The sequence below is a fragment of the Cariama cristata genome, unplaced genomic scaffold (genome assembly GCF_000690535.1).
Source record: "Cariama cristata isolate BGI_N322 unplaced genomic scaffold, ASM69053v1 scaffold21285, whole genome shotgun sequence".
Taxonomy (NCBI): Eukaryota; Metazoa; Chordata; class Aves; order Cariamiformes; family Cariamidae; genus Cariama; species Cariama cristata.
The window spans coordinates 10,701-35,896 of NW_009617198.1; the positions used below are offsets into that span (position 1 = coordinate 10,701).

The window sequence follows — 25,196 nt, forward strand, 5'->3', positions numbered from 1 at the left end:
GAAGCTGATGCATTTCCCCAAAACTACAGGAGCAGGGCCCAAGCTCCAGTGCCTCAAGCCTTTGCTGCCACTGAAATGCTGTACAAAGATAACCTCCACAAGCTGCAAAGTAACCTAACAGTCGCAGCACGCCGATTGCCAGATCAGATACGTTCATCTCTATCACAGCCACACACATGCAGCAGCCCTGCTTCCAACAAACCTCTGACCAGCAAAGTAATGTTTCCCTTCATTTTAGGCAAAGCGAATAAAACATATGCGTGCCATTTTAAAAAATACCTCTTTCCTTCAGCAAAGCCTGTGGAAAATATTTAGGGTCCTGCTTGCACAAACACAGAATGTGTGCAGCACTAGCAATGGCATACACGGCCCCATGTCAGCACAGAAATGCAAGAGAATATGCAGAAGCCTTCTCAAACCCAATGTTACGAACGCTTTGCTGACACAGGCACATACAACCCTACACCTCAGCTCAGCAACAGACCTCTTGCAGCACCCTGAACGTGCCACAGGCACATGTGTATGAAGAGGCCTGGAGCTTTGCTGACAGCTGGAAAGAGCTCAGGGGGAGGAAGGAAGACAGGAGAGGATGGTGAGCTGGTGCCGGCCCCCAACACCCTCCGGGGACTACAATGAAAGAACCAATTCCCCTGCAATATGGGGCACCCTTTAAAATTTTAAGCCTTGAAATGACTGGCAGTCCCACCCCACCGCAGTACCTGGCTATCTGCAAAGAGAAACCTGAGCAGAGAACTGCGGTGGGGAGCAGGGGGGTCCTGCTGAGGGGAGCTGGGGCAAGTCGCTGCGGCGGCAGCCTGGCAGAGGGAGCTGGGGCCCAACCACCCTCAGAAGCAGCTCCAGCCCATTTTAATCGAATGTCCAGACTAACAGGGTAATAGGGGTAAAGAGAGGGTACAGCCCAAAGCAATGCTGACTCAGCCCTGCTGCTGATGCAAAGAGCTAAGGCAAGCAGCACTCTGCCATGCTCATCTGATTTTCACGTTTTGGAACCTTCACCAGGTCTCTGCTTTGCCTAAACCTTCTCTCTGCAAGCTCTCAATACCGTAAATTGAAGCAGCCTGCCTGGAGTTAACAAAGCCTTTGACCAGCTCAGAGACAGTCTTGGCTGTTACATCTCCTCATTCCAGAATATTTCCATGACATTATTCAGTTATTTCTGCTCCTAACCATGAAAATAAATATGGGGCTGATCTCACTAAAATCTCCCGGAGCCTTTGATGTAATTTTAATATATTACCACACTTCTGTTCCTACAGCTCTCTTGGGCTGAAGTGACACAGTTTTCCGACTGCTCTACCCAAAGCAGCCTGTAACACAGGTTGGTGTGAATCAGCTTCTCCCTCTGCACAGCTTGGCTAATAGAGGAAGCAAAGCAAGGTGATCTTTTTTTAATGTAATTCTCAACACAGTCTTCTCAGCTTAATATTCACTGTTTCCTCTATTGGGGAATAAAATCTGCAGGTGCCTTACCTGATAGGTAGCTATGCAAGGGCTAAAACCCTGCTGCTGAACTGCTCTTTGCCAGCTTCTTACAGTGCCCTTCTTCTGCATCCCTTTTCACACCCCTGGCAATTCTCAAAAGCATCACAGTCACTCCGTTCCCTTAGAGGGGAAACACGGCACCACAGCAAAGTAAGAATAGCTATGCTATTAGTCATTTAAAAGCAACTCTTTGGCGACTAACCCTCTCCATTGACTTTGGCTAAAGTCAAATATGATGCTGAATGAACACCACTGCTCTTGGGCATCTGTATTCAGTCACCTTTTGTATTCTGCTTGGAATGCTCCGAAACACAACATGGCAATACTCCACAGCTGTTTCTTCAAAAAAACTTCTGCTGGAAGAAAACAGTTAAAAACACTGTTGGGATTTAACTGCTCTGAAAATGCAGTTCTCACTTGTCTCTTGCAAAACATCTACCTTAAAAATAAGATCTTTCTTAAAAGCAAGCAATACATAGACCATCCTATATCCCAACAGGACTTTAAGGTGAAAACCACACCCAAGGCTGACACACAGAATATAGTTTCAGGATATCAAAGAATACTTAAAAAAAAAAAAAACACCACCACACAACAACACTGCAAAATACCATTAGGGAAACAACATTTTTAGGGAAAAAAAACCAAAACAAAACAAAACAGAAACTGCTAGTTAGCCTGCAAGTCAGCTAAGTCACCCACTGGCAGTGCCACCCAGAAAGTGCCAGGGGGCAGGGACGGCACACATTTATAGAAAGAGTTTGACAGACTGAAAACATCACAAAGCACATTTTCTTCTCCAGTTACAAGGATACAAGTGAGAAATGTTATGCTCGTTCAATTTATTTGATGTCACATCTCAGCAGTCGGTTCAGTGGTTGTCACCGTGGGACATTGCAGCCCTCTAATTCCATTCTGTGGCTTGGCAGTGGCCTGCTCTTCAGTAAACTGCAGCAAGGAGACTCTGCAGTAACAAGACATTACCTCAATTTCCTTTTCCGCAAGGAAAGCAATCAATATTTTATGATGAAAATTCCTGGCTCCCAGTCCTATAGCTTTGTGCAGTTGATCTTTGCAGCAGTTCACATAACTGATGCTGTTTCTGATCCCCAGTCCATGTGAAAGGCAGCTAACTGTTATCTATTCCACATTTGTCAAAGAACTTGGGATTATTTACTTGGGTTTCCATTCTGTGATGGGAAGACATAAAGCTTCCAAATTGTCCAGACAGAAAACGATTCTAGCCCTGAGGAACAGTAACCACATCCTCCTTTTTGGGGGTCTGCGAACAAATACTCAGCAGAAAGCTGAGTTTAGGTGTGACTGTTTTATAGATGCTAGTGCTCCAAACAAAACCCCCAACTGTGCAATAAGCATTACAGGACACAAAGTGAAACAGTAGGAAGCCAAGGCCCTGGGACAGACTGCAGGTTGCCAGCATGGAAGGTCACAAGCACAATCTCCAATAGCCAGAAGAACAACTCCTCTACATGCGAGGATTTCACATTCTGATCTGAAGACCTTCTTGCTCTACAGAAGTGATCGACTGTCACAGCTATAGCAGCTGTGGGTGGGGAGAGAAGAGCTGACTACACACATACGTGGAAGAGGAATCCTTCAGCCAACAGATCCTTATATTTCTGTTAAATATCCCTGAGCCTTGTCTGTTGACACAATCACACCCGTACTACCAAGGATGCAGCAGCGTAGCACCATGCATGCCATACTCTAAGCACAGTCAAAGATGTTTTTATCCACAACCATCCCGAGACTAATACTTTCCTAATGTTGTTCTAGGGCATTGCTTCAGTTCAAGCCACCTGTGGCTTCTCTACACGTCACTCCTAGTTAAGGCTGACAAAGTCGGAGGGGACATACAATTTGTATCAGTAAGATCACTCTTTTGCTGGCCAAACTCAAGCCAGATCTCTAAATGGAGAAAACTGAAACATTATGAAAAATTCGCCCATCTAACTGCATTTACACCAGCACAGACGTACCAGCCCTGACTAATTTCCCATCACCCCAGCCTGACATGAAACATTATCAAGTGGCTAATGTCAGGCAAGCTTAAAAGGTCACCAGCTACTTGCTCTGCATTTAAAAGGATCTCAGATATTTCACAGCATATTGCTACACCTTCTCCACACAGCCCGATAATGCAGCGAATTTTAGCCCCGATACAAGATTTCAGAAGCGGGGGGGGTTTTTTTTTGTTGTTTCTGTTGTTGTTTTTAGACAAGCAGAGATCATGCAATCTGAAGAAAATTGAGCCAACAGACGGCCTTCAGACTCACAACACTGTTCACTGTCACTTCTGAACCAAGTCCTTTGGCTACATCTCCAGGCTGTTGCAAATTAATTTTTCTACTTAGAATTGTGACAGAGTGATTTCTCCACAATATTTTTTTTAAATAAATTATGGAAAATAAATTTGTACAAACAGTATAAATCAAAGTACTGCTTGCAGTTCTCAGCCTTTTCAGCCAGCTCAGAAAGGTTCAACTTTCCCTGGAGCCAGACTCCCAACGCTTTCTCAGGCTTTAGCCTGTGTTCCTGCCATGCCCTCTACCTTACCCCTCTGCTGCTCTTCTGCTCAGAAAAATACTCACAAAAATAACCAATGAAAGCTCTACATATCGCAAGCCAGGGCATGAATCTGTAAAGAGGAATCTGATCACCGTCAAGCAACTGTTTCCAGAAGAGGAACTGGATTCTTATATTTTAATTCAAGACCAGACTGTCTTACTTCTGTCATCACTCCCCTGTCCCAAATGCTCCTCCAAGGCAGGTCAAGCGGGTCTGTATACAGAACTTTGTGAGCAAGAAGTTTTCTTCAGCAGCACCAAGGACAAAGAGCTGCAAACAAGTCACGTTCTGCAAACCTCGGCTCCCTGCTCTCGTAGGGGGAGAAGTGGGCAAGGAGCATCTTCTACAGATCAATGAAACTGGACCACAGAAGCTGAAGTAAGGAGAAGCAGTTGAGCAGAGTTAGGCAGAACCCTAGGACTGGAGGGCAAGAACTCATTAACAACTCTGATAACGATCCTCAGAGGGGCAGAACGGGAACAACTTGTTACTTCCCACCTCCCTTATTCCAAATCTCCCACGCCCAAGGAACTGATTAACTGTCATTTAGAAAGGCAAAAATCCTCGCAAGTCAGAGAATGAGCTGGGGGAGGCACAAGTGAGAAAAAAAAAACCACCCAGATGGCCAGAGCCAAGTGGCCTACAGGCAGCTGAGATGAAGGTAGAAGTTTTAATTTTGCTTCCACGGATTTTAACAGCAGCAAGAGCCAGGGCTTACTCAATTGGGATTCCTAAAAATAGCACTTGCCTAAGTAACCACACAGGACCACATGGGGCTCTATTTTCCTTAACTAGCTTTTGATCTAATGGAATTCTTCGGTTAAGTAAAAGAAGAAACAGGGTCTTTGTGGTGAAAGCACATGACCAGGAGTTACCAGAACTGGCTTCTCCTCCACACTGCTACAGATTTGTTGTTTAGTCTCTCGTGCAAAACAATGTAGCTCTTAAAGTAGGCTTCCACCTCAGACCAAAACCTGTGACTGCATTTAAAAGCTGAAACATCCCTGCCAGCTTTGCTCCCTTCGGCGAGCAAGCCAGCGGTGCAGCCAGAGCTCAATGCAAGCCGCCAGCTCTATCCATGAGGCAGACAAGGACCAAACAATTAGCCTGGCTGCACTCCACGCTGTCATAGCTACGCTGGTCGCAACAGGGCTGATGCTAAGAAAAGTTTTGGTACATCTGTGTACTGCATTTATCCTTCTGCACTGTGATGTAGCACTGTCCTCTGCGCTGCACTTGCCTCACACACGAAATGGAAATAAACCTTCTTACAGATGTAAGCATAGTTCATTAAGCACTGGGAAGATGTTAATCTATCATCCAAAGATGCTCAAATACCACAGCAAACCAATGAAGCTAACGCACCCAATGCAAGAAAGCAGATTGGCAGTTCAGCAAGGCTGGAAAGCGCCAGAGAAGAGCAGAAGGGACGCACGCTGGTATTTCAAACAGTCAATAACCAAGTAACCTGGTAAGGCCTCGGAGACCTTGACCAGGATAGACAAGCTCTGCCCTGCCAGAACCGGCTGCTTTCCTGGGTTTGGAGAACCCTACCTGCTTCCCACAGCCGGGAGAGGGCTACGAAGGACTCCCAGCCCAGACGCTGCCTCCCACCCTGTAACCCACCGGCCGAGCTTAACACACTCCGCAACAGCTGCCCCCCACCCGCTGCACCACAGCCGTCCGGAGATGGGATTCCGCTCCAGAGTGGGTTTAAGCAGAAGAGACTGGACAGCAAGACACAAGCCGGAGCGGACTGTAACAGCAATTTAACCCCTTCTCTGGCTGATGGGAAAGTGAGCGAAGCCTAACACGAAAGAAGGAGACATTCCAGCAGCCACATGGCAGAGAAAGGATGTAACACACCTGACAATACATTTAAACAATGCAAAACGTCCTTTCCAATGCCTGCAGCAAGTCAGCTCCTATCCTAAAGATCTAACGCACTTGGGCCCACAAGCGCTTGCCAAGTTGTCAACATGGCCTTTGATATCAAAAAGCTTTGAAACCCCTGCCTTAAAGGCCAACACTTGTTTCTCCACCCATATTTGAAATGCAAGATGCCTGAAAGCTATAGAACTATTTTAACACCGAACATGCAGGAGTCTACACCGCAGAGCAGACACATTCGCTGGGAACTGCAGTTGGAAAACTAACAAGTCCCCTACTGCTACAATAACCGTAGCTGCGTAACGGAAGACGTGCCAGGGATCGCAGGAAGCTCAAGCCTTCCAGCGCTTTCTGTGATCTCCATGGAGAGACCAGACCAAGAAGCACCTCGTTTAAACCCCTGTTAAATGCCAAGATAGCAAGAGATGCAGGGCAGGGAGGATAAATTGCCACTTTTTTTCTCTCAAAAAAAAAAAGTTTTAATCAAGTTGTACACCGAATTGAGGCCTTACGAGTGTTTTTTGTTTTCCTTCAGAGGGAAAGAAAAGTCAGTAAAAAGTTACTTCCCCACATGTCAACAGAAAACCCGCACATCCCACCCTGCAACTCAAACGTCACAGCTAGGGAAGGGACACTTCATGGATTTTTCACCTAGATGTAATCCATTCTCTATTTTATTTCTATTTCTTTTCCAGAGGGTAATGTTGATATAATTATCATTTTCCAAAGTCAGAGGACATCTTTGACCCTATGCTTTCTGAGTTTTCCCCCCTTGATTTTACATCTGGCCGCACTACCTCCCCAGCTCCTGTTCAGCACGACCCAGGAGGACCCCACATCACCCAAGACCTCATAACGTGCCACAATCCACTGGCTCCTTCCTACCAGGACGGAGCCCCAAGGTGCCAACCCTCAAATTTACAGCCACTGACTAAAGTCATGATTTCACTCCACACACACCAGAACTATTAACCAACCTGCTTCAAACACCCTTCTCCGCAGGCATGTACAAAACAGTCGCAGCACATGTTTCAGTAAAAGTCTAGTCTTCCCCCTTTGGCGCAGTAATTTAGGAGCTGTAAGACATGCATTAAGGCTGGTCTGATCCAAACTTTTACAAGCTTTACATTTCACACTGATGTTATCAGCTAGTAAACCATACACATTGCGAGCAAAATAATTTTTTATATGCTTTTCCTAAATGTGTTCCTCAGAACTGAGTGTTCTGGATACATTAATTGTTTTCTGCCAGTCATCTTTCCAATTAAGATCTGCTCCTTCCTTCCCAATTTTTCCAGTATTTCCACAAAATTTAGTTGCTTACATGTTCTAACAGGGACAAGAGGAATAATCAGTAGAGATTAAAGCATGCCATGCATCAACCAGCTTCTCAAACACCTGACAAAGGATACACAAAACATCTTAAAAGGAGAGGTTTACAGAGATGGCAGCTCTCTTATAAGAGTTGGTCCCAAGATCATCACCATTTCTGTCAGTTGTCAGAAGTGTTTTATGGTTGCATTTAAAAGAATGGCAATGAAATCCCCAAACACACACAAAAGAAGAGCCCCCAGATGCTATCCCTACATTTTGTTAATTCAAACCGAAGCAAGACCTATTGCTTCTTACAGAGTCATCTTTAATGTCTCCTAAATAGGACTACAGGAGCTCTATTCCAGGTTATGCAGGGGCAGGATCATCAATAAAACTAACACGAAGAGAAAGTCAATCGTGCCCTTATGGATTACTTTCATTAACATGAGCATCCTAGCTGTTTTGCAGTCCTTATGTGCAAGCATTTGTCAAGGACCGCAAACCAAGAGCTTGTCTGGTCACATACATCTTGGTACAGAGCGTGCTGTTTTAAAGAGACCAGCACCTATCGCACAACTCCAGATGACCACTGAATGAACCATCCGCTCAATCCACAAACAGCGTAGCTAGTGGCAGGTTTTGTTTTTAAATAAAGATGCTACTGATTATACATCAGCGAGAAGTCAAGTTGCAAGGCATTAACTAGTATGCTCTCATCCCATTTTCCCACCAGCAACAAGATTTTCAGATCCAAGTTTTATTGCTCAATAGCCACAGCTTCTGCCAAAAATCACAAGGGAGCCAGGGGGAGGGGATGGCAAATATGAAATGGGACAACAGCTGTCAAGGTAATTTGATAGCAGCAATGGCTTCTTGAACCAGTGGACACTCTTGAAAATGTGAGCCAAGGCCTCCAGGCATCTACAGAAAAGCCAAGTATGATAAAGAGCTCGGTGAGAAAGCTGATACAGATGTCTGAGACAGAAGAAAGAACAAAGAAAGCCAAGGCCATCTAACTTCTAAGAACTTCGGTTTTCCAAACAAAAAAAAAAAATTCAGAGCAAGTGTCCAAATGAAGCCTCCCAGCCATGAAGACAAACCAACTTTTGTTTGAAAAACGTTTGCAAGTTTTCCCAGTACCCTTTCCAAAAACATCTCAAAACTACAACACCCAAACAGAAAACAGGAGTGAAGAATGAGCTGACAGATTAAACAATCAAGTCAATCTTCTATAGGTTCAAATCTAGCTCAGCTTCCACTACCAAGCAGTAACCCACGTTATGAGGCTCACATGAATTAAACTTAGGACTACAAGTGAATTCCTAATAGACCAATGTCCACAGTCAAAAGTTTCCTTGCTGTGTCCATAACACAAAAAAATATCCAAAGGAAATAGTTATCGCTGGAAACCCTGACAATTTCCATACTTTTAGTTTAACTGCTCCGCTAAATGAACCGTCACTTAAGCAATGAGTCACATCCTTCAGTGGAACAGTAAGAAGCAAGCCCATTTGCCTGTGTCTATGTGGCACCTGTTTTAGTAACATTAAATGGATCACTGAGACACACCAAAAACACAGGCGAGCGCAAGCAGCACATCAGGAGCCTGTTAGCTGTGACAGGAGCAGCAGAGGGAGGTCAGATACTTCAGTGATTAATCTCGTCAGTAGGTTTTACTCTTTCTACTTTTTTTTCCTATTTTTCTATGATAGTTTTCGTTTTCCGTATTTTGTGCTTTAACCTTCTCCCATGCACCAAACAACTGCAGTTCTCTCACTTTGTTTCTCTTTCTAGAGCTTCTGGATTCTCCTTGACCATCCCCATACCCAGGCTGGTCTCAGAAATCTTGTAGCAGTTTGCAATAGCTGGGAGAAAAGAAAAAAGAAAAAAAAATAGAAGCAAATACAAGTGCTCATAGCTTTATTCAGTATTATCGTCACCTGCTAGAAATGTGCTATATACAATGAAACATGATCACTGCCAAGATGCATCTATGTGTACATGATGCAGGTAAACTGTTTCTTCATGCTGCAGTCAGCGCTTTGACAGAGACTGATGCTGTCAGTCACTCATGTTAAAAACAGCTTATTCTGATCAGGAAAATAAGAAACACATGATGATTGGCTTCAAGAATTTAGTATCAAATTTTAAATCAAACTGCAAACCTAGCTTAACCTTCAATTTCTCTAGCAAGATCTTCAAACATTGTACTCAAGCACCCTCCCTATTGTGAAAAGTCACTGGCTTGTTCAATCATGGCTGCACATTTCCCCACAAGCATTGCAGCTCCCATACCTGACCCTGGAGGGATGACCTACCACTATTTTTGTAGGCACTTACTAAAACCCCTCGCCCAACACAGGAGCTTTTGCCTTAAGCACTGGTCCTGCAGCGCGGACATCAGGCATGGGAAGAGAAGGGTGGCTTCTGCAGGCCTCCTGACCCTCACGCGTCCAGATAGAGAGAATCCCCAGAATGACTGCCTCGAAGCCAAACAGGTTTAACAACCTTTCGCCATCTGAGGCAGAAGGCAATTTGCTTGGTATGTCACAGGTGAAAACGTGCATGTGTTGGGGCAAGGGTAACGAGACATCTACCCCATGCGACTTCAAAAGATTAACGACTAACAACTCAAAGGTTATGACACTCCCATCTCTTCCTTGCACAGCCTCCAAAGGCTGCCCTACCTAGTCCTACCATCACTCCCTTCGCCTCCTTGTTCCAACACAAAAAGCTTAAAAATTAATGAAAAAGTAATTTTCTCTGAAACTAGAAATCTATTTCTGTCACTTCTGGTAGCAATTTTTCCAATGCGATTTCCGAATTCACGCTTTACTGGAGGACACCATTCACTCCCCTCTCTTTTTAGTCAGCCAAGGGAAGAAGGATGAACTAGTCTCTGTCCACTCCTTCCCTGCACAAGCCTAACCCCCGGGAGAGGGATGAGAAAATGGATTGTGTCTTCACTGTTCAAGTCACATCCATTTTCTGAATGGGACAAGCAGCAAAACTCTCAGGTCCTCCATCCTGTTCCTACCTCCTATGTCAAAGAAAACAATAAAGAACCAGGATGGAGCTAGACAGATCAATATGATCACAACTGCAGCAGAACTCTTCATGCTAGCACAACACAACGGTGCCCTTGATTACAAGTCCAACGCTGAGCTTCTGCAGTAACAGACACTCTGATCAGACATCAGTCATTAACAGAAGCATGAAGAGACATAGTGATAATGGTATCAACAGGACACAGGTTCTTTCAATTCTGCGTCACGGAGGCGAGTCCAGCCTAGACCCTGATGCGCACATCAGCCCAACACAACCATCAGAGCAGCGGCAGAATCCAGCCTCTGCCAATACACTCAGAAAAAGCAGGACAGCATGAGCAGCGTACCGAGGAGGTAGCCTGCACCACCCCAGAGCAGGGCTGGACTATCAAAAGGACAGATGTTGCACAACCCCTTAACTGTTGACAAATAGCAGGTTGGTGGGCTATTTACTTCTATCACAACACCACGCAGGGAACAAGGGGAAAAGCCCAATTAAGCCATCCTTTTCATCCCAGATTTCACCAGCAGTGAGAACAGACTTGGATCTATGTCACTGCATCCCTCTTCCCCAGCTTGCTCGAGACTCCTTGGAATGGCTGGCAATGAGGAACACCATTGTGTTAGCTTCTGGTATAACCAATCTGTTCATGGCGCAAGAACAACTTTCCAGCTGCACCAGGAATAGAGCTCGAGAATTCCTGGCTCATGAGGGAACCAAGGTTTTTTATCATACTTTGGTTACCACCTTGTCACCAGCAAGAAAAAAAGGAGTGCTACTTGGATATCCCTCAAGCCTGGGAACTTAAGCAGTAACAGGCATGCTACTTAAAGACTTGCCTACTAGGTTTTCAGCCCAGCAAAACAGAAAAATACTTGGTTCATCATCAATCCTAAACTGGACATTACTTTAAAACTGTCTGAAAACAAAAGCCAAGCAGCATAGGATAAAAGGACAAATGGCACCTCTGACACAATAAGGAAAAACCAGCAGATTAAAAGCCCCTGTGTCAGTAAGAGGTTAGAAAGCACTCGACAGTGAACTTTACAGCCGTAATTTTAGTGCCCATAAAGCTACACAGAACAAAGCATTAACCTTTGGGGCATTCATCGTAACTGTGTCTCCACACACTTGTCTAGTGGATGGTCTCATCTCATCTGCTGCTACCGTCTCCTGGTTTCTCTCCGATTTTCCTCACCTTCTGCCAACAAACAGTGCCAGGAGAACTACACATCGATTTGCAGAAAGAAGAGTGGAAGCACTAAATAAAGACACTGACAGCCAAGACTGTCAGTCTAAAGAAAGTTGCAATCATCATGCAAGGAAGCTATTACATGAAGATTAAACCAAACTCCTGTTATATACACCTTAAATTACAGAAGATAAGCTGAAACATAGTGGTTGTCACAAAACCACTCAGTTAATACAAGGGAATGGGACAAAACTTAGTCCTCATTCTAGAGCAAAGTAACTGAAGTACAAAGAGAAGCCATTACAGTCTATACGCAACTTTGGATAGCACTAGAAAATCCAAAAGATCAAACTCTCCACTTTATCCTTGCCCAACTCTCCATTCACTTGAAGTAGTTATGCCCTTGATTTCCTCGGGTCATTTTCCCATTTTGGAGGAAACAAACTAACAGGAATAGGAAAATTAAATCTCCTGTATGGCTTTAAACTCAGTTTTATGAGGTTAAAAAAATAAAAATCTGTTCTTATTGGAAAGAAATTCCGCATCCAGTCATATCTTCAGGTTTTTTATGTCCCAATCATCCTCAAAGCCACAGAAAACACTGAGATATGAGAACTCCTTTTGTTAGGAGAATTGTCCACAAGCATTACCACAACAAGAGTTCTTGTTCCCAGAAACTGCATGCTACCTCTAGCTGTGGGAGTACACGTTTAATCACTGCACACACTCATTCCTTCTCACAACTACTAACTGCAGCGCTGGAAAAGATAGTTAAGATAAACTCAAGAGATTCTTTTAACAAATGAGGTTAAAGCACTTCATTCTCTCCTGAAGGAACATTTACACTAAAGCTTCCTCTAAAAAACTGGCAGGACACTGCTGTTCTAGTGCTTTTCAGACGAAACAGATGTAGACCAGAATCAGCATAAATGCCACCCAAGTCCCCAAGCCTACCAGTTTCCTCATGGTGGCCCTCTGCTCAGCATCCTCCTTTAAGCCTTTCAAGTACCTCTCAAGGCACTCAGTTCTTTCTACTGATCAGGAGGTAGATGCAAGTAGAAAGCAAGGTGCCTGGATGCAGCCACCAATACTTCCAAGTGTGTTTCAGCTAGAGATTAATTGGATAGTGGGGAAAAAAGGCAAACTACTCATCAATATAAACTTGGGAAATAAGAGAGATTTTGTTAATTTCTCTATTCTATGCTTGGATTAAGATACTCCAACATTGTTATTAGTTCCAGGATGGCTGCATGTCTATCTGAAAAAAAATAGAGCATAGTGAATCTCTCTGCAAAGCCCAGTAGTTTAAATGCAAAACCATAGGGATACAGCTAGACAACTTCCCCCTTTCTGAATATTTTCCTTGGAACTTTTTGGTTAGAGCCTGTGCATTGCATGGGGCTGAGAGGGCTATTACTCTTGGAAGATATACTCCCAAATTCTTTCCTTTACTGGAAGACGTGAGGTTGATGATTTGCAAAGAAGAAATGTATTAAAGCCTCTTACCACTGGACCATGTTCAAACAGCAGGCAAGCAACAAGCTTAAACCCAGGTTTCAGGCCAGGAATCAGAAATGAAAATGCCCCCATAGCTCAAATCTATGTGTGTCTTCCCTCTACCCCACACCCTTCCCCAGTCTCTCTCTCTCAAAAAAAAAAAGTAAGTTTGTTCAAAGATTACAGCAAAAACTGGAAAATTCAAAACATTTGTTCTGGAAAGCAAAAAAAAAAAAACCAAAAAACCCACACCATTAACAGAATAGAGCCGTTCCCATCAGAGCTCTCCTGGCAGACCTCTCATCCTATGCACAGCAGGTATGCCCCTGCAGAGAGGAGGAGAGAGTGGGATTCCCATCTGCGGTGCATCACACAGTACAGGGAAAACTTCATCCCCACCCTTAACCCCAGGGGCATTGGAGAAAGCAGGAAAAAAGAAAGCTACTGTATTTGCTTGTACATTGGCTGCACACACTACAACTCCACTCACTGGTTCAGCCCCAAGATTGGCATCGAGCAACAGATTGCTGTAGTTCTTGGAGACTGCATCCATTATGTAGGTAATTAAGTTTTTTCACTGCCCCAGCTGCCTTCCTCAAGCTCTAACCTCAGGGGATTCCCACGTTGGGAAGCGTCACCCCCCACCGAGACTGCCCACAGGGTGAACTGTGCAACTTCTCCATTTCCAGGTTCTCCTTGGGAGCCTTCAGACAGTACAACACAAGCTGGATTAAACCAGTAAGCTACTGGCAAAGCAATTCCACATTAGTGATCATAATCCCCCCTGGGCCTTTGTCAGCCAAACAGAAAGACCTACAAAACTGTCAGTCCTGATGATGATAGAGAGGTAGGCTCCATCATATGGAAAGGGAACAAAGTTTTAAGCATGTTGTGATCTCTGTAAGTGCCACAGGAAAACACAAACACGCTAGTATAGAAGGAAGGGAATCAGGCTTTCCTCTACATGTGATACAAGCAAGTCTCTCATTTCTCTTGCAAGCGAGCACTTAAACTTTTAGTAGCTGATGTTGAGTCTAAAGTACACTGCACAGGACTTTCATTAAGAGAGAAACAGACAATGATTTTGATAGTGATTTTGATTTGTCTGGGAGAAATCCTTTTTACATAGCACAAGCTGTTCTTCAACACTAAGAGAAGGAGAAAAAAAAAAATATATATTCTCAGTGAGCAGTGTGAAGCTCTTGAATTTAGCTGTGGAGTTATCAGTGTTTTCAAGCCTAACCACTCCAAAAGGCTCCAGGCAAACCAGAGTATCAATGAGAAGATAAAAGTTATTCCCCTTGAAGGCACGAAACCAGCATGCAACAAAGGCCGGATCATACTAGAAGAGCAAAACAAATCCCATGCCGCTACAACCACATAGTCCATATAGCGAGCTACTCAGAGGACCACTGCCCAGCCCCTGGTGAGGCATCCCTTACTCCTCTCCTCTGCTGGAGGAAAAGCAAGACCTAGGCAGAAAGTCTTCGTATAACTGGTATCTTGAGATGCTTCCTCCCCACATACTACATCAAGACACCAAAATAAAAGCTGAAAGTCAAAAAGCTTTATCTGTACACAGACCTCCGTTACACAGCTGGAGAAAACACCACACAAATTCACATAGCAAAATATACCACACTAATTTATTCACCTTGAAGCAAAAACTTAGTGATGTCCCTTGGAGTTCAAGTTAGAGCTACTGAATAACTAATTCACAATTTAGGCCTACCTTAACTAGTACAAAATTTAACTGAAGCCTTTTTTACTATATGCCCTGTAATATCAACTGAATGCCCCTGTCTGCACTTGCTACGTACGGGAATGGTAACTCTAAGAGTTGTACTTGCTTCCAATGGAAAGATGTCCCAGGTTAGATAGGAAGAACTAAGCCTGCAGCTTGCCTAAAACTCACAGCCACACCTACTTTCAATGCCAGATGGTAAATTTTTATCAAGAACAAGTTCACACTGGCAGATTTTCTTCCTTTTTTTGTAGGAGTCTAGAAATTGCTGACAAGCAATTGACAAGCAATAAAAGCAGGCAACTGATCATCCTTGTCCTCACATAACTGTTGCATGGCAAGGGGTCCTGCAGGCTCACTTTCAGCCAAGGGCTGCACTTTGAACCCCCCCAGTGCAAAGGGCAGGCAGGACAATCTTCTGAAAGCAGGAGGTGGAGTACTGGAAGGAAACCAGAAATGGCAAGATCCTTCTTAAAACTGTTTGCTGGCAGCTGAGTATCCAACTAAGGTAAAGTCAGCATTTTGTTGTCCTCATTACCCATGGACAAGTGGGGAAAATAAAGCCTTGTTCACCTCCACAAAGATCAACAGGCATGGATGGCTCCGTCATATCACTGTTACAGATTATACCACCATAAAAAAAACTCACTATAAAAAAAACAACTTTCATTCATGCTTGCTGCAGGAGAGAACCTCAAGCAAGTAGGAGCCCAGTCTTGATGGTATGGTTCACCCTGCAGAGAGCAATGTTACAACACCACTTGCATTTGAAGAGCAGATCCTTTTAGGACTGCCAGCAAAAGAATGGTGCAATCCCAACGGAAAGCATTACAGAAAACAAAACTATACAGATCTTTTGTACTAAATGTATGTGCTCATCATCTGGCCCCAGCTCCTTTGGCTGGAGCAAAGCTCTTGCTTGGTTAATTAGTAACTGCAGCAGAATCGTGTTAACTTGTAACTCTTGAGGCCTCAATAATCATCAGGTTTCAGTTCCCAGATTGACAGGCATCACATTTACTCTGCCCTTCAAAGTACGATTCCTTGATGAGAATGGCTGTTGCTTCATATTTAAACACTGAAATTATTACACCAAACCATTTACAAGCAAAATGCTTCAATACAAAAGAGACAAGTAAGTTCCATTCACACAAGCTTTCTTAGCTTTGAGGTTTCTGTTCAATCTAGGGCTTGGGTATTTTAAGACAAGTTGGTTACAAGACAAGTTGCTTTTCTAGTATTCTTTCATTAGTCCTCTGAAGTAGATATCACCACCAGTAGGTAAACAGCAAGATTGACTCATGTCTTTAAATCACAAAAATAGCCACAAACATAGGATTCTTAGTAAGAATCCTAATTTCCAACATTCCAGTCAACCCAGACAAAGAAACATCTCTTGCATTTACAGGTTGTGTACTAAAACACAAAGACAGATAGCCATATGATGTCCCAGAGAACACAGAAGTGTGGCTAATCCTGAAAGTCATTCTTCAGTGTAAACTGGCTGCCTACCAAAATTCTGGAAGGCTCCCAGACAATTTTAACACAAAACACGAGAACAATGGCTCGAAGGTCTCCAAGGGCCCCTACTCACGACCCTCCAGGGTGGAAAGCTACTACAGACAGAGCTACAAACAAGGAAGAGAGCACTTTTGAGTAAAGGAAGACAAAAAAGGAAAGAGTTAGTAAAGACAAGTTTGGAAAGAATCAAAGCCGTTTTGTTACTGAGTACCAGGCATGGAAAGATAAGCTGAGCCAGCCGCTGTGCTAAGCACATCTGGTACATGCAACTCCAGTGGCAAGTCAAAAGAACATCCAGTTTCTCTTCAAGCATGATGGATTTCTCTGTCATCTATCCTTCTGATACTGCAACTTCATGTATCAAGCTGGAGTGTGGAATAGGGACCTGGTTCCTCCAAGTCCACTTTCTGAAAGACAGTATGGTTGCATGTCCTGGTGTCATAACATTAGTGGGTTTTTTTTGGTACTTTTCTTCTGTTGATTTTTTTTTTTCCCCTAAAGAAGCTATGGGAAATCTTTTAGTAGACTGTAGTTTCTCTTCCTCAACTCATAACAATATGCTTTGAAGAATCAGAACTTCATTACTTCATGTTGTACAAAAAGGCATTTATAACACCACGGGGCTTCTCAACTTACCTGTTCCACTTTCTCTCCCCTACACTGACCTCTCTGTAAGAAGACCTACACTGAAGTGACTAGGTCATCTCCTCCTCTTATAGTTCCTTAACTAGCTTTACTTTTCATGGCCTTCTCACAGATGTTTTGTATACCATCACACTTAGCCCTGGTTTATTCCTAGAATAGTTTCTTCTGCCACCAACTATTGGGCCATGTTGGTTTCTAGGCCAAGAGAGAAGGTGGATTCCACCAGGAGGTGGTTAATGACAGATTTATGCATCTCTTTTTCTATGATTATATATTGTTGAAAAGTGAAACAAAAACCCCTCACTAGATAGTCCTGAAATGACTCAGTGACCTTGGCAGGAGCCAGGTTGGATCAGCCACCTGATCTGGACTGAGCCATGTGCTATTGGCTGTAGCTCATTAGCATCAAGTATTTACACTGCTATTTGTAGCTGGCAGGCTGTATTTCAGGACCTTGTCAAATTAACAAGAGTGCCAGGTCATGCTCACCAGGGTATGGTTCAGACTACTGGAGTACTCTGTGTTGAGGGCTAGTTTTACAAGCTCCATTAGTGAAATTGGGAGGGACTCAATACTAGAAGTGCAATTCATCTACCTAGACTGGCAATTGCACTGCAGCTCTGTAGAGGCACACAAGCTAATGAAAAAGTGAGCTCTTGTGAAGTATTAATGGAAAAAGCATGGCAGGATGAGATATAGACTCATTCACCACACTGCTCGGCCACTCCTTTCATTCCAGGCCTACCTGATGGTGCCTAAGCAGCTGCAAAACTGACTTATGACTCTTAATATTAAGCATACATTGCAAAGTGTTTAGAAGAGGTGAAGTAGTGAGACTTTGAATTCTCCAGGCCTTAACTCCTGTGCACTAGAATGTCTGCCCTCCAAGTGAGCAAGACATAATCTGACAGTAGTCAAAACCAGAAAGATGAGCAGATCTTCTCTACAGGTTAATGGTATTGATGCTCCAAGCTAAGTGACCTAGTAACGCCCTCCATACTTCCACTCACTATAATGATTCCTTCAATTAAAAAAGGGATGAGACTGGGGCTTATAACATGTATGAAGCATGAGGAGGCCAACTCCCTCATTTCCTCAATTACCAGCTAGAGTGATATCACAGCCTGCCAAAACAAAACCTACCTTTGGATGGCTTCATACAGAAGTTACAATCAGAAATGCAACCTTTAGATCCACCTCTTTCTGCCACTAGCGCTACAAACCTACTGACAGGAGATACCCCACTATTACTGTTTGTCAATGTGCAAGAGCTGACAAAGGTTCGGTGTTGATTAGACACACTCACAGAAAGAAATAAGCATCTAGGGCTATTTAATAAAGACAGTATCTTTAGTTCCAGCATTTGAATCTCAGCCTGATGAGATCTGTAAGCTTCTGTGGGGATCAAAATAAATTTGCTCTTTTCTAACATCGTCTCTAAGCAGCTGTAGCCATTGTCAGACACGGACTACTACAGAGGATTTGCTGTCATTGTTTTTACACCCTTAGAGTCAACTGAAGTTCACCGAGAAAGCGTTCCGCTTCTCAGAACTGCATGTTGGCAGAGAAATACTGAAACTCAAAAAAAAAAACCTCTCAGCCCTAGAAGAATACTGTAATGGTCAAACTACCTGATTATTTTCCTGTACTACTGAATTTGCTCAGAAGTTGACATTCTGCCTCTTCTCTCTATTCTGCTCCAAAATTGGCCGTGAAATACTGCTGGCTACACAGACTGACCTGAAGTTTACATCTGTGCCTATTGCAGATAACCTTTACAGACACAGAGAAAGCAGATAGGAACGTGGTTCACTTGTGGTGGAATTCACTCCCATCAGCTTCAGTGCAGAAAGGCATTCGCTAACTAAGCAAACAGTTGAGGGGAGGAAAAGGCAACTTCTTGTCTTTGTTGAATGACAAGAGCTGTTAACGATCAGTTAAAAAGCAATCCAAGAATCATACATACCCAACATGGGCATCAGATTCAAACCTCTACTGCTTAAGCCATTTAATTCACATACTCCTCTCCCTGCCAGCCACCTGAACCACATGTTTCTTTCTACTCTCAGCAGCAGAATGGAGCCTCCAGCTGGGCTTCTCACCAAGACCAGGATGAAGAAGCACTGCTGCTCTCCAGCAGCATCTCTTCTTCTTCTGGTCCCTAAAAAAGCTCCTCAGTAGGGAGCCCAGGAAGAACTGGAGTTGTTCTCCGATGCAGTCTCCTCGACGCCTCTCGCTCAGCGCAGCAGCAGCAGGAGGGCTGCCGGCAGTAACCCACATCCACTCCTCTCCAGTGGAACGAGCACGCATCCCCAGGAGCTTTGCAAGGCCAGCAAAGCTCTTGGCAGCGCAGTACCTGCGGGTGCTACGCTGTCAGACAGCCAAGAAACGGTTTGTCACGAGGCAACCCCCACCCCCACATGTAATTTTTGTTCAGGGAACAAATCTGCAGGCATATCATGCTAAGTCTTCTGTATCTTGGTGGCAAATTCCCTCCCACCTACCACTCCCCTACTCTCTTCACACAAAAAAGTCTCCATGCTGCATCTCCTCAACACCTTTCCCTTTATAATGAATTCAACCAAAAGGATCAGAGGAGGTGCCTTTTGTTAGCCAAGCAGCCTTGAAAACAATATTGTTTTCCAAGAAGGAGTTTTACATGCCTTTGATAATCCCAGAAGGGATTTATGTAGTTTCTTCCAGTTTCTCGCAATGCTGCAGTCACAGGCTTACACAGAAAAACGGCTCAGGAGACAGACAACCTGTTAGATAAACTAGAAAGTAAGCATTCAGATCCATTAAATAAAGGTTATTCATGGGAAGTCTGGACTCAAATTCAAAAAAAGGATGGGAACCCATAAAACCTGAAAGGGACCAGGAAAGAAACTACCTACAAGCCTGGGTTAGAGCTGTACCAGAAAGGTAAGTAACTTAATAATAGGAAAAAAGCAACAACAACAAAAAACTCAGACCAACAACAGTAATGCAGAACTTTGGATCTCTGGGCTAACAATCACTTACTGTCCTACCTGCTTCCAAAAAAGAGGATCTATGCGCTCAAAAGAGGAGTAAATAGGTCTAGGCATTCTCCTCTGCTCCCTCAAAACTAAGAGTTTTAGGTTTCAGGTTGCTGGGGCTTGGTTTTCTTTGGAGGAGGAACTACGAAAGAAACAGAGAAAGTTTTTCTCCAGGTCCTATGTCCACACTAAATATAGCCACCAAACATACACACTATTAAAAACAGACAATACAAGACCAACAGAGCATGAAGAGAAGATCATCAAGTTAAATCTGACAAGGTTTTTAGGAAAAAAAAATAAATTTAAGGTCCAGTTGGCAATGATTTTAAGAAGGAATCTAGGAATTTTATCAAGGTTGCCATGTGATTCAGAAAACAAGAGCTCAGAACTGCTGCACACAGTTACTGTGACTTTGTAACAGGTTATTAACTCTGATCTTTAGTATAACATAATAGTGGAGAGAGATATAAATAAGATCAAAACATATGACTGAAAGTTGCCAGATAAGGAAGACTCTGATTGAGAAACTGCTGCCCTCCAAAGCTGTCCAGGCCACCAGGAAAGCAGCTGAACAATGGCTCGTAGAAAGTGGGCCAATCTTAAAATATTAGTATTACAACATGAGGCTTTTCAAGCTGAATTCTTGTAGCTCTGGCAGGCAGGGAGCTAGAAATAGAACACTTTGGATTTAGGATCACACATGCAGAGATCTGCCTGTGAAAAACACCAAGAGCAAGTGCCAGAGAGCATTTGAGCAGAGACCTAGGAAAACTGTCAAAAAGTAGGGGGCGGGAGGGGAGGAGCAAGCCCACACACTTGTCAACAAGAAAAAGGAGATCAGAAGAGACAGTTCACTAGCTTCTTTCCAAAAATGACTTTGGCACTCATTCACTCCCTGCTGCAGTTTAGGAGCCAGTACACAAATCAATCCTGAACAGGTAACGCCTTGCTCCCCTTTACAGCAATGGCCAACATGAGATTAGGTGGGAGTGGACTCGTTTCAAATGAGGTATCTCTTTGCATGGAGCAAAGTCAGGCAGGTCACTTCCTAGGCCAGTATAAAGGGTACCTTATACTTCCTCGCATTCAATTTGAATGATTGAATTCAAGTAAGTTAAACACTCTGCTCAACTTGTAGGCAAATAGATTTGACAGGGCTGGTAGAGGTTTAAGGTCTGTTGATGGGAATAGAAGATTGCTCCTCTTTCAAAAGCTATTTATTTATTCGTAAGTAAACAATGCTTTTTAGAAGAGAAGCTTTTTTGCAGACTGCTTCAGAAATCATGTTTATTCACACTTTAAGAGATTAGAGCAACAAGGGAGTGGGAATGTGCTGCAGTTCTCTTAAAATTAAGTTTCTTGCCTAGCAGCATAGAAGCAAAACATACTTATTTTGCAATTGTGGGCAAAGAACATTAATAATAGCCCACCACCAAATCCTCCAGCTGTTCAGCCTAAGCACCAGAACAAGTACAGAACTACCCGTTTCATCTTCCGCAACAGTGTAAGGACATATATCCTGCTATGCTTGGCTTTTAATCTCCTCCTCCTAAGCCTTTATTCTGTTTAGGTTAAGTACGTTTTGCTCCTGCCCAAAAAGTAAGCTTCAAAACTATACCTACCCAGTTAATCACCAAACTTCTTAACAAAAAAAAACAACAACAAAACGGCCTCTCTCCTTAAAACGATTAAAGTATTCAACTGACAGCACTATTGCACAAGCTGCCCATTGCACCGAGCGGTGGTAGCAGGGACCTGGGTGGGAAAAAAAAAAACAGACATATACGTGAGCTCTGAAGCAAGCCTACTGTGGTGGAAAGTCAATGTGATGGGAAAGGAACGATTCAAAACTGCAAGCTTATTTATTTTCAACACTCTACCAGAGAGTAACATGCAATTTGATTCTCACCCTTAATTTGTACATTCTCACGGGAATTTGGCAAGGTTGCTCTGAAGAAGAGTTTGAAGAACTCTTGCAAAAGACACTGTGCTATGCCAGATCAAGCAAGCTATCAGTTATTTACATTCATTTCAAAGGACACAAAAGAAGCCATTTATTTCCACTATATCTGCACTTTTTAAAGAGAAACCAGTTAAGACAGAGCTGGTCCTAACACCAGGGTTCGTCCATACAGACCAACCAGCATAGTTATTCTGGAGTAAACATTTACATTTGATCAAACTAGCCTAAATTAATTCACAGAAACTATTTGAGGACACCGCGATCTCAGGAGGGAACACACGTGTTCGGAAGTCATCCTAAACTTGTGCTACTGGGACATTTCCTAGGGCAGGCAAGGGAGGTACTCTGGCTACCGGGGAAAATGATCTCTGGTCTGCACCTTCCCAGCCACCCAGGAGAATTTTTAAGCAGCCTATTTTAAGCACAAGTTTCAGGAACCATTAAGGAGGCATATTTGGCTTAGCCACACTTGCAGGATTAAAATGCACACCTAATTCTCCCAGCTGTTAAATAAAAATACTGTTATGTTAATGCACAGGAGTGCATTTCATCTCTTTCAGAGGAAATAAAGCGACCAACATAATACCCATTTCTTCAGGCACATTGCTACAAACAAAACTAGAAAAAATACAAGTCTCGCTACAAGTTAAGAACCCCACCATGCTATCTGGAGTCCGAATAACTGGGGCAGAGGGGGAGAAGAACCCTATGTCTGCACATGCAGTGAAATCCATCTTAACCAGCCAACAGTTAAGTGACATCATTTAGTTTCCCAGATTCGAGCTGCAGATCCCGCAGTGCAGAAACCACAGCTGAGGGAGTCTCTCCCTCACCTCTCCTTCAACAGCTCCAAACCCAGGGAAGATTTCCCCATCACTGCACAGAGGCAGAAAGAGATAAAGAAAACTGCTGCTGCACTGGTCAGTAAAAAGCAGGAGTATGTTCACCTCTATCCGCGAAGATGAAATAAAGATGAGGAAATCAATGGGGTAACCCTCTAAATCCTCAAAATTGAGTTAAACGGGAAGAAACAGATCAAATGCCATGCTGTCAGAGCTCAGTGTGTGGACAAAACAGCACCTGAAATTCAAGAGGTGATTTAAATTTATTACCTAGCAAGACCATTCACCATTTACAAAGTTCTCAAGCTAACTTTCGCAGTTGATAAAAGGTGAACCCAAATATTCCCCATTAACCTAACTGTGGGGTCAGCACAGCTGTAAAGATCTCGTCTTTCAGCCAGATCATCTCCCAGGGACTGAGCTGCTGGGCGGTACTTTGATCAGATCTTCCCGGGTATGAACAGCTCCGTGGCACTCCAGTGGCCTTCAGTTTTCCAGCACAGGAGCCCACACATCCAATCTGTTTGGAATTTCACTTCACTATTTCTTTGAAAGCACTTTCCTGCACAGGTCATATATGACTATTATTTGGCTTGCGGAGATGAACAGATTTAAAAAGGAAAACAAGAAAAGGTTTTTTCCTTTCTCATAAGCAAAAGCTTCTAACGGGAATTAAGACGCATTTGTCAGGTCAAACATCTCCTACAATTAAGACGGGTCCAGAAAGCCTCAGTCCCATTCTGATGCAACTAATACGCATGCTACACCGGAGCAGAAGAAAGGGTCACGTCTTTGCTGAGCCTGTGGTCCTGGGGGCAGAGGGAAGCGTAGGGAAAAAGACCTGTAACTGAAGTGCAGCACCAACAGGTGCTTTTGAACGTGTTTTAAGACCCTGAAACTATTTATGAGTTAGAAGATCAAAGCGTCAATCAAAGTAACTGGAACACGAGCACAGAGCTGATGTCGGCCAGCAGAGCCTATGAATGGAGCTAAAACGCCTTGTTTATCTCAGCACGTGTGCATGCAGTAAGCTTGAAAGATACCCAAGCAGCCCACCCACTCCTCACTGTCAGGCCAGCTGAAAAAGCACGAAGAAGACACAGTCAAGTAACAGGCATGGATTCCCGTCAGCAGTTCTCACTATAACGGACAGATGAGTGGAAAAAGCAAAAAAGAAAACAACCTTGCTTGGCATCATGCCCACACACACATCCCAGTGCAGTGGGGAAAAGAGGCCAGGGTAACATACCAGCCACGTATCAGCTTTCTGGCCCAGGGAACGGGCGAATCTGACGGATGCCTAAATACTGGTCGCTCTCTGTCCTGAATGCACCTTCCCAAACCCCTCGCAAGCAGGAACCCAAGAGGCCTCTCTGCAGAGGTCCCTCGCCTCAAGAAGGTAGATGCTCACCACCCCCGAGCAGCACCTCCTGCCCCCACGCCTCCGCCACAAGCCCACCTTTCTTGAACTCCTCCAGCATGGCATCGAGCTTGGTGTCATTGAAGACAAAGTGCAGCGGATGGTTGTAGAAGCGGGTGATGGTCTTGAGCGGAGTGCAGTCATCGGGGTCCACAAATGCCAGGTCCTTAACGAAGAGCAGGTCCACGATGTTGGAGCGGTCGCCCTCAAAAACGGGGATGCGGGTATAACCGCTCTCCATGATCTCAGACATAGTGTTGAAGTCGAGCACAGCCTCAGCAGCGATCATGAAGCAGTCTCGGAGAGGAGTCATCACGTCCTCCACAGTCTTGGTGCGCAGCTCCAGGGCTCCTTGGATAATGTTGAGCTCCTCCTTGACTAGATCATTATAAGGGTCGGTGACCCGCAGCATCTCCAACAACTTCTCACGGTTATAGACCGTGCCGATCTCCTGGCCCAAGACACAGTCCAGCAGCTTGCTGACAGGGTAGGAGGCCGGGAAGGTCATCATCATGAAAAATTTAGTGAGGAAGATGGTGTTGGCGCCCACGGCCAGGCCGTGCCGAGAGCAAATGGCCTGCGGCACGATCTCGCCGAAGATGACGATACCGATGGTGGAGACCACCACGGCCACCAGCCCAGAGCCAGCGATGTCGTCCAGCAGGATGGTAAGCGTGGTGTTGACCAGGACATTGCCTAGCAGGAGGGAGCAGAGCAGGTAGTTGCCCTGGCGGCGCACGGGCTCGATGCGCTTGGCATAGTTCTTCTCTTTGTCCGTGCCGCAGTTCTGCACGATGCGCAGCTCCATGGGGTCCAGGGCCATGAGGCCCAGGTTGAGGCCGCTGAACATGCCCGAGAGGCAGAGGAGGAGCGAGATGAAGATGACCTGCAGCCAGAAGGGCAGCAGGAACTTCTTCTCCTCGCCCACGATCATCTTAGTGTCCTCGCCATCGTGGTAGATCCAGGTGGTCTCGCCCCAGGGCGGGGGCCCGGCCGGCCCCTCGGCAC

At 44.3% G+C, this 25,196-nt stretch overlaps 1 protein-coding gene across 1 annotated transcript; it reads right to left on the minus strand.

The window, feature by feature from the left end:
• Positions 1–24,159: 24,159 nt before the first annotated feature.
• On the minus strand, positions 24,160–25,179 carry LOC104161885 (metal transporter CNNM2-like). The gene has a single exon (XM_009700460.1). The coding sequence runs from the start codon at positions 25,120–25,122 to the stop codon at positions 24,160–24,162; it is 963 nt and encodes a 320-aa protein (XP_009698762.1). The 5' UTR covers positions 25,123–25,179.
• Between the last annotated feature and the right edge of the window lie 17 nt (positions 25,180–25,196).

Coding starts and splice junctions, on each gene's coding strand:
- LOC104161885 (XM_009700460.1), bottom strand. CDS start 25,122: ATGATCGTGGGCGAGGAGAAGAAGTTCCTGCTGCCCTTCTGGCTGCAG.